This window comes from Miniopterus schreibersii (assembly GCF_964146895.1).
Source record: "Miniopterus schreibersii genome assembly, chromosome: 18".
NCBI classification, from domain to species: domain Eukaryota; kingdom Metazoa; phylum Chordata; class Mammalia; order Chiroptera; family Miniopteridae; genus Miniopterus; species Miniopterus schreibersii.
This window is the reverse complement of record NC_138121.1, coordinates 14,879,032-14,894,414: the sequence shown is the minus strand read 5'-3', so window position 1 is coordinate 14,894,414 and position 15,383 is coordinate 14,879,032. Positions and strand designations below refer to the sequence as shown.

At 38.0% G+C, this 15,383-nt stretch overlaps 1 protein-coding gene across 1 annotated transcript in view; it reads right to left on the bottom strand.

Moving 5' to 3' along the window:
• Positions 1-15,383, bottom strand: part of NFATC3 (nuclear factor of activated T cells 3) — an 81,639-nt gene that overhangs the window by 14,904 nt on the left and 51,352 nt on the right. The window contains 3 exon segments of the mRNA XM_081119223.1: positions 2,466-3,473; positions 8,486-8,612; positions 9,961-10,016. Coding sequence (XP_080975349.1) covers positions 2,466-3,473; positions 8,486-8,612; positions 9,961-10,016 — 1,191 coding nt within the window.

Sequence of the window (15,383 nt, the reverse complement as noted above, 5' to 3'; positions counted from 1 at the left end):
ACACACCCTCACATATTCAAAGAGTGAAATAAAATTTTCACAAAACCTTTCTAGAAGTTCCACTTTGCTGCCCCCCACCGGCCCGCCAAATACTCAACCTGTGATAAATTAGAAAAAGCAGGTTCCAGCTTTGGTCTCGTTTTAGAAGAAAAAAAGTGTCTTCATTTGGAAAGAAAACGAATACCCTTTGAGACCTGCTCAATATATCTCATGTTTTCAGTTTCATCACAAATGAGTAGTAGGTTATCATTCAAAGTCTCACCCTTTGTTTCAGGGATTAAAATTCTAAATATACCCCATGATGGAATGAAGGAGCTGAGGAAGAAAAAAAAATTCTAAGTATAAACCTTGAAAGCACTATGAATAGTCTAAAACTGCCAAAAGAATGCATAGGTAACATTTTAAAAGTCTATGTATATTTGAAAAAGCCTTTATTTCAAATCTGTTTTGCATCAAAGTAGTAGCCTCCTCTCTATCTGGTGTTCATCATTATTAAGTAAACAGTGACACTTAGGCCAGCTGTGCATAAAGAGAACACTTAATACCAGAGCCCTCAAGTACTCCCAATACAAGTGTGACAGGCCAAATGCAATTGTGAACATGTGTTCAAGCAGTGAAATTCTACACACACACATTCACAGAGAATGTTTCACTATTCTCTAGGAATTAAAAAAAATTTGAGGGACCCTCTTTAACACAAAGTTCTAAACACCATGGCTGCTGCTGGGAGGCAGCTGTAGCACTGCAAAAAAAAGACTAAACTGAAAAGATCTGATTCCAGTCTCCGCTCTGCTACTTACCAGTTGTGTGACCTTCAGAAAGTCCAATTCTTTAAAAGTCACTACCTCAGAGACAGAGGATTAGTTAGGATTAAATTAAATAAGGAATAGGAAAATGTTATATAAATTGTAGGTGTTGCTTCAGTTTATACAAATACCTTCTGTTTACATACAAATGACCTGGCACATCTCCTTGTGACTTTGAAAGCCATCTTTTACTATGTTATTTGCCCTCCAGCCACAGATAATTGTGTTTTCCCAGATAACAGCTATATGCTTCTGCTTATGTTGTCTGATTTGTCATCTGATCCTCATTTATTGAACACATATACTCGTTCTTCAAGGTCAAAGGTCATCTCAAAGAAGACTTGCTAAATCCTTATGGAATCTGTCACATCTCTCTGCTGATCTCCTAAAGTGCTTCTCTTATATTTTGGGAGTGACTCAAACCCACTGCATTGATAATTGTGTACTGATCTGATGGTCAAGACCTGGGAGAGAGAAGCGGCACATTTTATTTACCTTCCTTTCCCCTTATGCTTGGAATTTGAGATTTAATACCAGAACTGCAACTAAATAGTAAACTCAGCCTCTCTAGATGTGTAAAGGAGATCAATGGCTGAGCTAAATTTACCTTTCTATAGGTTAATACAAAATCAGAGAGAGTAAGCCCTGGCCAGGTAGCTCAGTTGGTTAGAGTGTTGTCCTGATACACCAAGGTTGCAGGTTTGGTCCCTCATCAGAGCACATACAAAAATCAACCAATGAATGCATAAATAGGTGGAACAACAAATCAATGTTTCTCTCTCTCCTCCTTCCTCTCTCTCTCTCAAATCAATTGTAAAAAGATTAAAAAAACAAAATCAGGGAAAGAATTAAAATTCTATATCTGTGTTTCAGAATTTTCATACTGGATAATACTTACAGGTAGCTTTCACTGAAGTCCTACTTAGAAAAAAATTCACTACCATATAAATGATGATAAAGCCAAGAATAAGCCCTAAAATTATTACCTGAAAATCCTATTTTAGGGCATCTTCAATTACTGAAATATTCCAGAGTTTGTTCCCCAACTTATTGATTTCACAAAAACCGATCTACATAACAACTTACTATATTATATAAATAGCTTCTTTTTAGTTTGGTGCCAACAGCTGTACCAGCAGCAGCAAACCAGTCTGATCCTGTACTATCTGCACTCTCTGACTCAGCAAGCTAGCAGGGCCATGAAGAAACAGGTTCTTTACTTGTGTGAGTCTCAAGGACAGAACTCTATCTTAATACATTCCTAGTATTCCCAGCATCTAACTCTGCCCTGCAAACAGATGGCATTCAGCAATGTTTACTGAATTAACACCTCTGAATTCCACTCTCTAGACATTGTGACCTTACTATATGCTCTGGAAGAAAAGATGCCCAGTAAATCTCATGTCTTCAGTTCCATCACAAATGGGTGGTAGATTATCACTCAAGGTCTCACACTTTGCAACAGATAATAGTGGTAAAACAGACTTTAAAGCATAAATTTTCATGTCTACTCTCAAAATCATGTAGCAACATATCTTGAGTAACAACAACTTATTAAAAACCATATGCCAATAAGCAACCTATGGTAGCTTGCTCATGACTCTTAGAGAAGGAAGTTCCTGGATCTTTACTGCTTCAAGAACATAAAGATGAACTTACCATCATCTAAAGTGATGTCCTGTAGACCAATTGTTGAAAAGTTAGGTTCCTGCTCTTCAGGTTCAGGTTTAATGTTCACAGTTGCCTTATCAGATGGAAATGAAGCTGGATCACACAAATTGTGACATAGTAAGGATGAAGGTGCAGAAAGACCTCCCTGGCCTGTACTCTGTGCTTGAGTTGAATGTTGTCCAGAATGCATTCTGGTGGCTAGAGTTGGTGATGAGGTGGTTCCTGAGCTAGGAGATTGGTAAGGCATAGGCTGGAGCTGAGGAGACGGTGGTCCAGAAAGTGGTGAACTGGCCAGGGGATGAGAAGTTGCTGGGGAAACTGTTGTAGCAGACCCTAATTGTGAAGAACCATATGTAATAGATTGTAACTGAGGGGAAGGCTGACCTGTGACCTGGTCAGCCACTGGAGAAGAGAGAGATCTTTGTCCTGTGTTTGAACAATGGTATTCCATAGACTGTAGATGAGGCAGGGTCTGCACAGAATGAGGTGAATGGGCTAAGAGATGTCCTGTTGGGCCTGAATTTGAAGAATGAAAAGGTATGGATGACGGTGGTTGGCAGCCAAGATTTATTAAAGTAGGAAGAGCTGCGTCTTGCTGAAACAAAACGGGAACAAATTCTTGACTAGAGGCAGCATTAATAGGAAGACAAGTTGGTCCATTGTACACAACATTAGTTTGCATAGGCTGATAGGAAGACCCCACAGGAGGTGTTGGTGTGACTTGAAAAGGCTGGTGCATGACTGAAGAAGGTATCATATGCTGTTCTTTACCAGCACTCTCATCCCTACACTGCAACTGTGGCAGATGAGATGAGGTTACCATGGATGCGTATGTTTGCTGGATGGGACAAACCAAGCTTCTCTGTGCTGACAGTACACTGTCACATGGGTGTCCTGTATCTGAGGAAGGCCTCTGGGTCTGGGCAGGACGAGGAACAGGCAATGATGGAACCGAAGACAAGTCAATTTCCTCTCTGTGTTCTTGCTTCATCAAAACTGGGGGGGGGGGAAGAAAAAAAGAGATTAAAGCAAATGTTATTACGTAATACAAATAAAAAAATTATAAAGGCCTTCATTCTAGGCTACACAACTATAGCATGAATCCAAGCCACGAACTGAAAACTCAGATGCCTGCAACAATGGAGGGAGGATGCAAAAAAACAAACAAAAAAACTCAAAATGTCTTCAGGGAAGGCACATAATATAAAATATGTGAAGTCAACAAACTTAAGACAACAGGGAGCTGTTCTTACTCTAAAAATATTCAAGTTAAAAAAACACCAACCAACAAAGTCCATGCTTTTAAGCACTGTAGTATACTGTATTACCAGTGACTATTCCACTTCACCATTCCATCAAAGCAGAGGCTATGAATATCAGCCACTATCCACATCAAGAAAAGTAGCAGATTCGTGATTTAGGATGAGTCTGTCTACCTGACAAAAAGACTACTCAAAGTAGGAGTCAATGCATTTTGCTTATTTTATTTAATATGTATATCAAAACAGAAAAGAACCACCAGCTAATTTATTATGTATCAAGATAAATTATTTCATTGTTTCTCCTGGCAAACATGTGAGTCCACTTTTCTAGAAATTATCTACTTTAGCTTCCTATTGAAGTGCTGTAACTCATTTAAAAATATTTTTCCGGAATTCACATCTCATTTGTCCTTTCCAAGTTTGTACTTATTAACATAATTAAAAATTTCACGGTCTTCACAAAATAGAAGTACAGCTGGCCCTTGAACAACACAGGTTTGAACTGTACAAGTCTACTTACACATGAAATTTTTTTTTCAATAAACACCTGTGCTGTTTTTTATCTGTGGTTGGGAGTCTGTGGAGGACCAACTGTATTTCATTTCACATGAAAAGAAAATAACTATGAGACCCAAAGCAAGGTCAAATCTCATCTGACCATTTACCAAACCCTTGCCAAGTACAAGTCTATTCACATAAGTGTGGCCTCAATCTGAGGAAGTGAATTAAGACAGCCTGATAATATCTTTAATTGTAGAAGAGGTAATTAATGAAGCACTTGTTTAGGGGTGCATTTAAGTTCTGTACTTTAGTCTGGCTTCCTAGCAAGAACAGCATGGGCTCATCATTCATCCACTTTAGCCTCTAAATCTGGCAACCCCAAGGCAGAGAAAAAGGTATATCCCCAATATTCCTGTTGCTTTTGCCACAATGTTCATATTCCTAACGCAGGCCTCCATCCAGTTCCTGATTTTTTTAAAAATTATTTTTATTTATTTAAATATGTCTTTATTGATTTTAGAGAGGAAGGGAGAGAAAAATAGAAACATCTATGGGAGAGATAGCTCGGCTGCCTCCTGCATGCCCCCTACTGGGGATTGAGCCCACAACCCCGGCATGTGCCCTGACCAGGAAATTCAACCCGGGACTTCTTAGTGCATGGGAAGATGCTTAACCAACTGAGCACACTGGTTGGGCCAGTTTCTGATTCTTGTTGAGGTGTTCCAACTGTGGTTCACTGTGTCTACTGGCTCTTGATCTCTCTAACGTCTTAAAGTACTTATTTTCCTTCTGACTTTGGCAGAACTAGAACTTTCTTCCTGGACCACTGGATAATTTCTCCCCTCTTCTATTTCAACTCCTACTCTGGTCCCAGGAAAGCCACAGTAAATTCTATACCCAGAGTTACAGTTCTACATGAGGAGGGAGGATATCCAAGAAAGCCTACTCTCATCTCTTAATTAATTCTGAATGGAGCAAGTGGGGCCCTTGGTTACATAAGCAGTTGATTATGATGCACTAAAAAGGAGACATAGGGATAAAAACTACAGAATAACATCCATCTTTTCTGCATAACCCAATCCTTATTTCTATATTCCTGACCCACATCTGGGTACCCAGACTGAGAGCTGCTTTGCTAAATCAAATGTATTGCCACTCTGCCAAATCAAATACCACTCTTTGGTTAGTAAGGAATTCAGACTCCAACCTGACCAAAAGGAAGTCCTCATTGCTGGTCTATGTTAATTTATTCTTGTTTGGAGGGAAATATCGTTTTAGAGACCTTACAATATCTAGAATGAGTTGAGTTTTAGAAACAGATTAACTCTACCTTTTGTGTTATATATGCTCCTTCTCAAATTTAGAATATTGATGGAAGGATCCAGGAAAAAAAAAAATCACTAGTCTTGTGGTTTTCAAAGTATGAGAAGCCTCATGCTCTTCGTTCAAGTGGTGGATATGGAAGAGTAGGATCCAAAGAGTAGAAACTTTCTGGATTCCCCCTCTTAGTACAAACAGAGCACCTAAGCTTGCTTTCATCCTTTTTTATATATTGCATGAGAATTTATTTGAAGAAGAAAATATTTTCAACAATTTGAAAACCATTGCTTTGGTCTTATATCCTCATTTTATAGAGAGGTTAATCAGTGGGTATAGACTACGGCAGAACTGAGACTTGATATCCTGACTGAAAGGCAAGTTTTCTCTCCCAATCAAAACAACCACAACCAAAAGTTGGTCTGTCCAATCAACTACTTAGAACACAGAATACATTTTCCCACAGGCAAATATTATACATGAGAGTCTGGCTCTAATGCTGCCCCTAAAAGCCCCATTATTCTAAAACCAGAACTCAGATGATACCTCCAACACAAACTATGCTTCAGATGGAGGTACATTCCCTTCAACAACTTTAGGGATGCTGGGGTGGGGTGGGGCTCTCACATCAGAAGTTCTGAAGAGCTAGAAGCTGGGAAGAAGTTCAGACAGCACCACTAGGGAAGAGCTCTGTGCTCCATTAACTTTATCTTCATTTAATAAAGTAAACTGATTGTGGGACAAATAATACTAAATATCATTTCTAATTTAAAAAAAAATTAAAAGTATCAATCATTTGTAATTAATGATTATTTCTCCACTGTAATATTGACATTGGACAGACTCCTATTGCTAAGGGGTTGCCAAAAGGTAACAAATTGACAAATCCTTTAATAAAAAACAAGAAACTTATGAATATCTAAACATTTTATAGGTAAAATTTTAATAAGATTTATTTGCCACAAACATAAAGGCTAAAATCTTTAACATAAAGAGTTCATACAAATTAACAAGACAAAGTAACTCTAACATAAAGACAGGGCCATATACTAGAATACTAAGAAGCTATTAAAATTCTGTAGAATTCTATCCAATGATGAGGAAAAATAAAAATGCTTATGTTGCCTGGCCGGCGTGGCTCAGTGGTTGAATGTAGACCTATGAACCAGGAGGTCACGGTTCGATTCCAGTCAGGACACATGCCCAGGTTTAGGGCTTGATCCCCAGTAGAGGGCATGCAGGAGGCAGCCAATCAATGACTCCCTCAGCATTGATGTTTCTCTCTCTCTCTCTGAAATCAATAAAAACATATTTTAAAAAATAAAAATGCTGTTACAAAATTAGTATATATGGTATGGTATTGTTCCATTTCTATTTTTAAGAAGTTGTGTCTACATATGGATCAAAAGGATCTAGAAGGACAAAATGATAGTTTCAGATGGAAGAGAATTTGGGTGCTTTAAAATATTTTTTCAACTTGTCTTTTTAAAAAATTCAAAGTAATGTATTTGTTTTTGTAAAACTTTTATTCAAAATTTCATTTTTTTAAAAAAGAAAATGTCAAATGCTACAGAGAAAAAACAGCAATCAACCAGAACAAGGACTGTCCAAACACTCCTATGTGTCCATTCCTCCTGTTAGTGTGCCACTTGATTTGTATTCTGACAACCATAAAGCTTGTGATGACAGCTGGAGTCCAATCCAATATTCTCTCTGCACTCTGGGGGCCCCAATGATTTCCACTCTCATATGGAATGCCCATCAGGACACTGCCTTTATATTGTCATCCCAGTTCATAGGCTAATATTATAAATGCATCACACTCTCTTTTCTGTTTACCATTCAATTACTACCACTATCACAGATTAATCAAAACCTCTAATCTGTCAACACCATGCTCCCTGCCCCCCAATCCCAGAATCCCTCTCCCTTCTTACTTCAGGTTAGACTTTACAGTCCCCAATCTCAACAGCATTTGATAACTCTTGGACTTTATGTACAACTGTATCAAACTTCTCCACACTCTTCAAACTGCCAAATCACCACACTCCCCACTTCTCACAACAGGAAACTCCACGTCATTTACAGAAAAAAAAACTGACACTGTTATATGGAAACCCCCTAAACTCTCCAATACTATATCAATAAATCTTCCTAATGCACATCCATCTTGTTCATTTTCTTTACCTTCTCTCCTGTTCTTCCTCCTAAGGCCCATTCCAATTTCTATATTTTAAATCCTATCCCCTCCCAACTTTGTCAGAAACCTGATATTCTTTTATCATTATCAGTGCTCTCTCATCTGTACATTCAAAACACTCTACCTATTTGAATCACCTTTTTAACATTGGGCCTCTCCCATATAAATCACTCTCCACAGTCAGTAATTTGAAAACAACTAGTCACTGACATCTTACAGAGACCGAAGAAATATGGGGAAAATAAATTTATTTTTAACTTTTTAATTTATTGAGTATATATGACATATAACATTGTGTAAATTTAAGGTGTACAACACGTTAATTTGATACATTTATATATTGTAAAAAAAATGACTTCTGAAACACAAATTTGATCATGTAATCCCCTGTTAAAGCTCTTGCAGTAGTAAGGGCACAAGGGGAGTTCATACATATTCACAAACACCTGCTCATCCTATAGTACTGGTGATTTTTGGTAGCTTTTGAAAAACACACTTCAAATCTACATTAAAACTTCCAATTTTCTTATAATAAATGATTACAAAATAACAACTGATATCACATCTAATATTTAAAGTCAAAAAAAGTTTTAGAGATTAGCATATGGTTGGGATTTTTATTGATTATGAATCACCCTACTTTGAACATTCTAATATAGGATTCACTCAGTAACTTTTTATTCATTATGAAAGAAAGGTTTGTAGTAAACCATCACAACTCCTCTTACCTGGTGTGTAAGTAAAACGTTGAGACTGGCTTTTTTTCCTCTTGCCATTGCAAAGATAAAAGTGCACCTGCACTGCAGCTGTAACTGCTGGGTTATGATATGGAGGAACTTCAAGGACAATGTGAGCCTAAGGAGCATGGAAAGCAAGATTGTGTTACACTCAGAACTATAAATGAAATGCACCTGCTAAACTCAGCACTACTCATGAGTCTTATCTACCCAGGCCCTTCCATCATGGATCATTATGCATATCAACTGATCATGTCTGGAGATTTATTCTATGGATACTTCAGTCTATGGATACTTTAATTTAAAGAGATAAACTATTTAAAGTAAATCATTAAAGGAAAAATTGTTTTTTACTCACCCAATTAGGTTTCTAGTTGTAGCAGAAATAAAAAGTCTTATATACTATATAGTGAAATACTTTGTACTACTGATTGTTACATGTTACTATACATCTTAACTGAAAGTCTGTTCTGTTGTTTTTGTTTTTTTTAAATCCTCACCTGAGGATATGTTTTTATTGATTTTTAGAGAGAGAGGAAGGAAAAGAGAAACACTGATGTGAGAAAGAAACATGTATGCACCGACCAGGGATCGAACCCACAACCTAGGTGTGTGCTCTGACTAGGAATGGAACCTGCAACTTTTTGGGTACAGGGTGACACTCCAACTAACTGAGCTACCTGGCGAGGGCTTATTCTGTTTTTTGATCAAGTTTAATATTTCTCAAGTTATGTTATAGTTTAGATTTACCTTAAATTTTATATTCAAAATGTTTTAAATTGGCAATACACAAAATTTATATCCCTATAAAAAATAATTTTACACAAGCAGGGTGAAAACCTTTAGCTTCACCGATTGCTACCCTTAACCTAATTTCTCCAAGGTCTTTGGAGAGCGTGGGAAGTGGTATTCTCTGTCCTAGAGAAGATTCTGTCTCTATTCCAACCAGGAAGGAAACTCAGCTTTGTGTTGAATCCTGAATGGTTTGATGCTGAGGAGTTGGGAATGGTGTGCTTAAATACACAAATCCCCGAAGTCTTGTCGTCCTCCTATTTTTTTGCCCACTATCTATGGTCTTTACTGAATCTGTTTTATCTCTTTACTGAATTCAGAGAAATAAATTAACAGTAACTTCACTTAGAAACTTCCTGTGAGAGCATCTCCACCAAGACATGGCCAACTTCTGCTTGCATGCCTTAACTAATGGAAAATTCATTCTAATAATCTTTCATTTCTAATTTCTCCTTTCCTATACACAAAAAAGGGGAAGACACCAATTACCTTCCCTAAACTTTAATTTTAATATCAGAAAGTACCTACCTCACATCCAAATTTCTAAATATTTTAATTTACTTTTCTATTACTCAATAGATAAAAGGCTCCTCCATCTACATCATAAGCAGTGTTATCCAATTTTCTCATTAAGCTTCTTAAATATTTCTAAAGAAATAAAGTAAATTTCTTACCCCTTGACATTTTTCCCTGATTATTTTCCCTTCTACCTCCCACTGAGGTCGTCCATCTGTTGAAAGAAATAATTTATAGTTAAAAGTAATTCAAGTGACAAAGCATATAAACAAAATCTAATGTATTTAGTAACACAAATTTATTGGCAAAGGGAATCTGTTTCTCACTGACTTCCGTTATGAAAATAAAATGTGTACTCATGGGGGGAAAATGGGGAAAAGATCTTTGGCTTCCCAAGTTAGCAGGCCATAGAGTTTATTCTACACCAAGTGATATTTGAAAATCCTGTGAGAGCATCTCCACCAAGAGGTGGCCTACTTCTGCCTGCATGACTTTACTAATGGAAAATTCACTTTCTTACCAAGCAACCCATTTCATCTTTGGATAATAACTGCTGCTGGAAAGCTCTTTCTGATAGATTAACTCTGTCCCCTTAAAATATCCAATCACTGGTTGAAGTACTACTCCTTGTAGTCACCACCCAAAAAATCTTCAGTGCTTCTCTGTGAGACAAGATTTCAGATGTTTAAAAGCAGCTGTTTGCCTGTGTCTCCTGCTGGTTAGCATGCCCAATTCTGCAGCTATCCCTTATACAATAGTTCAGCTTTCCTGATCACTGTTCTTTGAAGATTCCTCCAGTGTGATCATCTCCCTCCAAATGCACCAGGCCCAGGACTGAATAGCCCAGGTGAGAAATGACTCACATTGTAGGCAGTAACTGAGGTTCTTGTCAACCTTATGTAGAGATGCTGTGTCTCTGTTAATAAAAGTTTTCTGAGACAGCTACACCATGTTTTCTCTTACGCTTACTGTGTGATCAGCAAATGTCCCTCAGTCTGCCACATTTCCCACTGCCAAGCTCAAGCTCCCACACTGCACTTCTGCAGCTGGGGTTCCTCTCCAACCCTTGTTACCTTAATTTCTCTCTAACAGACTTCATTTCCTTAGATCGCTTGGCTTGTCAAGATCTTTTTAGGTATTGATGGTCTTCTAAAATAGGCTTCTGTGCTTTCCAGATTTGTGTCACCTGAAGATCTGGCAGCATATTTTCTGTCTCTTCATCCCAAGTGAATTGTTTACCTGGGGAGAGCCCCACCTACTACTAAAGCTCTCACTCTAGTCTAATGAACAGCTATTCTAAAGCATTCTTTTTATGTCATGGGCATTCACCCAGTGACTAACCTTTAAAAGTATCTTCAGCGCCAGCATGACTTCATCTGGTCTATGAAGATATTAGGAGACAAGCCCTGGCCAGTGTGGTTCAGTGGTTAGAGCACTGGACTGCACACCGAAGGGTCTTGGGTTCGATTCGCAGTCAACAGCACATAGTTGGTTTGCCAGTTCAAACCCTAGCCCCAACTGGGATGCGTGCAGGAGACAACAAACCGATGTTTCTCTCTCTCTCCCCCTCCATCCCTCCCTCCCCTTCCACTCTCTCTAAAACTCTATGGAAAAAAAAAATCCTCGGTGAGGATTAACTAAAAAAAATAAAAATTAAAAAGATACTAGGAGAGCCCAGCCAGGAGTGGCTCAGCGGCTAAGAGTCGACCTAGGATCTAGGCAATCAGGGTTCGATTCCCAGTCAGGGCACATGCCGGATGTGTGGGCTCGATCAATGACTCTCTAATCATTGATGTTTCTATCTCTCTTTCTCCTTTCCTCTCTCTGAAATCAATAAAGATATATTAAAAAAAAAAAAAAAGATACTAGGATTTAATCAAATACCTTCCAGATTGTGACTACCATTTTCCAGCCCAGTAACTAGGTAATGTCTATCTTTGTACACAAGAAACACTATAGACAAATTATATGCCTACTTAGAATTACAGCTCAGTTCAGCAATCATGTGCTGGGTCCCCTGTGCCAGGCACTCTGAGTTACTAACATAATGGAAACAGGATACCCTGCCTTCATTCTATGGGTGAAAAGCAAATACAAACAGTTCATTATAATGAAATGTGGTAATTACACTAACTAATAAAAACACATTCTGGAAGTACCAAGAGTACAGAGGTCAGGGTCCTTATCCTAGTCTTGGGATGGAGGTGTGGGACAAGAAAGGCTTCCTGAGGAGCTCTTGAACTAAGGCTTAAATATAAGGAGGAATTCAGATAATGTGGGGGGAAGGGTAGTCTAGGCCACACAGAGAGCATGAACAAAAAGCAAGATGGCAAGAAACCACATGACGTAGGGAACCATAAGCAGCTGTGTTGGTGGAGTATAAAGTATGAGGCAAGGAGCGGTAAGAAATGAGGCTGAAAAGACAGGCAACAGATTGTGGCCTGAATGCCACATTGGGAGCCTAAAAACTGAAGACATCACTGAAGGTGCTTTCAGAATGAGAGTTACATGTTCACAACTGCAAGTCAGTTAACTGCCACCACGTAACATGATTCCATTTAAATCAAAAGCTATTGCCCAGAGTGGCTCAGTTGGTTGAGCATCATCCTGTGCAACAAAAGGTTGACAGTTCTATTCCCAGTCAGGGCACATACCTGGGTTGCGGGTTCAATCTCATACGGAAGGCAACAACCAGTTGATTTGACTCTCTTACATTGATGTTTCTCTCTCTCTAAGCATGTCCCATGTCCTCGGGTGAGGATTAAAATAAATTTTTTGAAAACAAGCTCTTAAAAGTAAAGCTCTGGATTAAATACAGTGAATTCTACAATGAAACTGATTTTTTTTTTTAAATCCTCACCCAAGGATATTTTTTCCATTACTTTTCAGAGAGAGTGGAAGGGAGAGAGAGAGAGAAAGAGAGAGAGACATTGATTGGTTGCCTCCCACACGTGCCCCGACCAGAGCCAGGGATGGAGCCTGCAATGGAGGTATGTGCCCTTGGCAGGAATCAAACCTGGGACCCTTCAGTTCATGGGTTGATGCTCTAGCCACTGAGTCAAAACGGCTAGGGCCACACATGAATTTTTATAACAGAAAGGGAAGGTTTTGGGATACTATCTCTTCCTCATACTTCTTCTTTCCCTCAAAATATTACCTCTGCAGACATTCATTCACCATTTGGTCACTATTACTTTACTCTCTTACTTCATAGCACTTTTATCTGGAATTATCTTGTTCACTTACTTGTTTATGTTTGTCTATGTACGTGCCTAATAGAATGCAGGCTCTATCAAAGCAGGTAACCTGAAGGTTTTATTTACTATTATATCTCTAATGCCTAGACTAGTGTCTTTCACATAGCAGTTGCTTTATATATAAGGGATAAATTAATAAATTGCAAAACAAAATTGATATTTCTTTAAGGTGGGCAGGTACTGGTCAGGGTTGCAGGGGCTGAAAGGAAGTGAATTTTAAGGGACAAGACATTTGGAAACATGTTTTCCAACCCAAGAAGAAGGAGGCAGGTTCTGATATTAATGAAGTTGTAGAACCCAGTAAGAGGAACTTATTTGTGAAGTCTAACATATTTTCATATTTTAAGTATCAGTGGGACATAAATAGCAGTATTAAGTGGGTACTTTTAAGCACCAGTTAGAAATTTATTTAGGAGGAAGAATGTGACTATAAATAAAGATTTGGTAGCTGATGAAATGTCCCAGAATGAAGGAATATAATGAATGAAAAAAAAGCTGAATATAGAACCTTGGGGAACATCTAAATTTAAGGGCCAAGAAGGCTGATAAAGAGAGATGACTGAGAACAGTTAAAGAAAGATGATTGAGAACCAGATAAGCACAATTACACAAAAGCCAAGAAAGAAAAGGGTGTTAAGAAGAGTGGATAGCTGACTGTCAAATTTTTAGGAGGTTAAGATTTCAATATAGTGAAAGACAAAAGACTGAAAAGTAAGTAGCAGGTAAGGCAATGAAGGCAGATGACATTACTTGTTTGAGAGGCTGGGTGATAAGTGAAAGAGAAAAGAAACCACAGCTTATGAGGATGATAGAGTCAAGGGAAAGAAAATGTTTAGAAGACTAGAACATATTTAATCTCCAAGAAAAAAGATTCAGTGGAAAAAGAAGTACTGAAATTACACAAGACATGCTATAGGGTGATGTACAGCCTCAAACACTTAAGTTTAAAAAAGATGAAAGGATAAAAAGTGAATGAGATAAGTATTTAAATTAATAAAAAAAAATTAAGCTCCCCTAAAAGTTTAAAAGAAGGAAAAATATAGAAATTAAAGAAACAAAGACACAATTGAAAGGACCAGCAAAGCCAAGCACGCTGGAAAAGCTAATTAAAAAAAGAGATGACACAAATAAATAGAAGGACTAACTTTTTTAGAGGCATATAATTCCAGATGTAAGTGAATATTATGAGATAATGTCAATAAATTAGAAAACTTAGGAGAAATAAATACTGGCGTGAAGTAACAGAAGAAATATATATTGGTCTCTGCTTCCAGCTCCCAGCATAGAGCTCCTAAAACCCTTGTAATGTCCTAATAAGAGCACTAGGAACATCTTTTGTTCTAATATTTGGTTCCTGACACAGAGGTCCTAGGAATTTCCTAGATCAAATATGTGTGTCCTTGTTCTAAGGAGGTGACTCTTGGTAGGCTCCTGGATGAAGGCTATTACTGGAAACACCAAGCCATAATTAGAAGCTTGGACAGGAGACGCTCTGATTTGGTTGCTGTGCCTGGACCCTAGCCCCCTCCAGGAGTTTGCCTCAGGAATGCTGACCATTCTCTGGTCCCAGGAAAATGAAGAGCTCTTTTTAACATCATAGAAGATTAACTACCTTGTAATCGGACTTCAAGATCTTGGAAAAAGACACACAGACCACCGACCCTGCAGCCCTTAACCTTCCCCTCTTGCAGATAGACTTTCTTCCTTATCTATATATAATCAGCAGGCTAGTAGGGGAAGTTAGAGCAGAATTTACAGGATGACCTGCTGCTCTCTTCATACTGCCAGCATTACTGAAATACTCATATGTGACTCAACTTTGTATCTGCTTAATTTGGCTCAAGTAGTGACAGGCAGCCCGGACCATTTTGTCTCAGGTTTCACAACCAATGAATAATACATAAATACGTGGAACAACAAATCAATGTTTCTCTCTCTCCTTTCTCTCTCTCTAGATCTAGCTAGCTAGCTAAAAATCAATAAATATAAATAAAATAATTCATATAAGTATACATAAAATTCAAGCTTTTAAAAGGTTTTTATATTCACAGAGCTCTACAACCATCACCTCTATCTAATTCCAGAAACCCTATGCCCATTAGTAGTCACTCCCCATTAATACCTCTCTCCAACCTCTTACAACCACTAATCTATTTTCCAGTCTCTATAAATTGCTTATTCTGGACATTCTGTGCTGGCTTCTTTCATTTAGCACAATGTTTTCAAGGTTCATCCATGTTGTAGCATGAATCACCACTTCATTCTTTTTTATGGCTGAATATACCACACATTTTGTTTATCCATTTATCAGTTGATGAGCACTT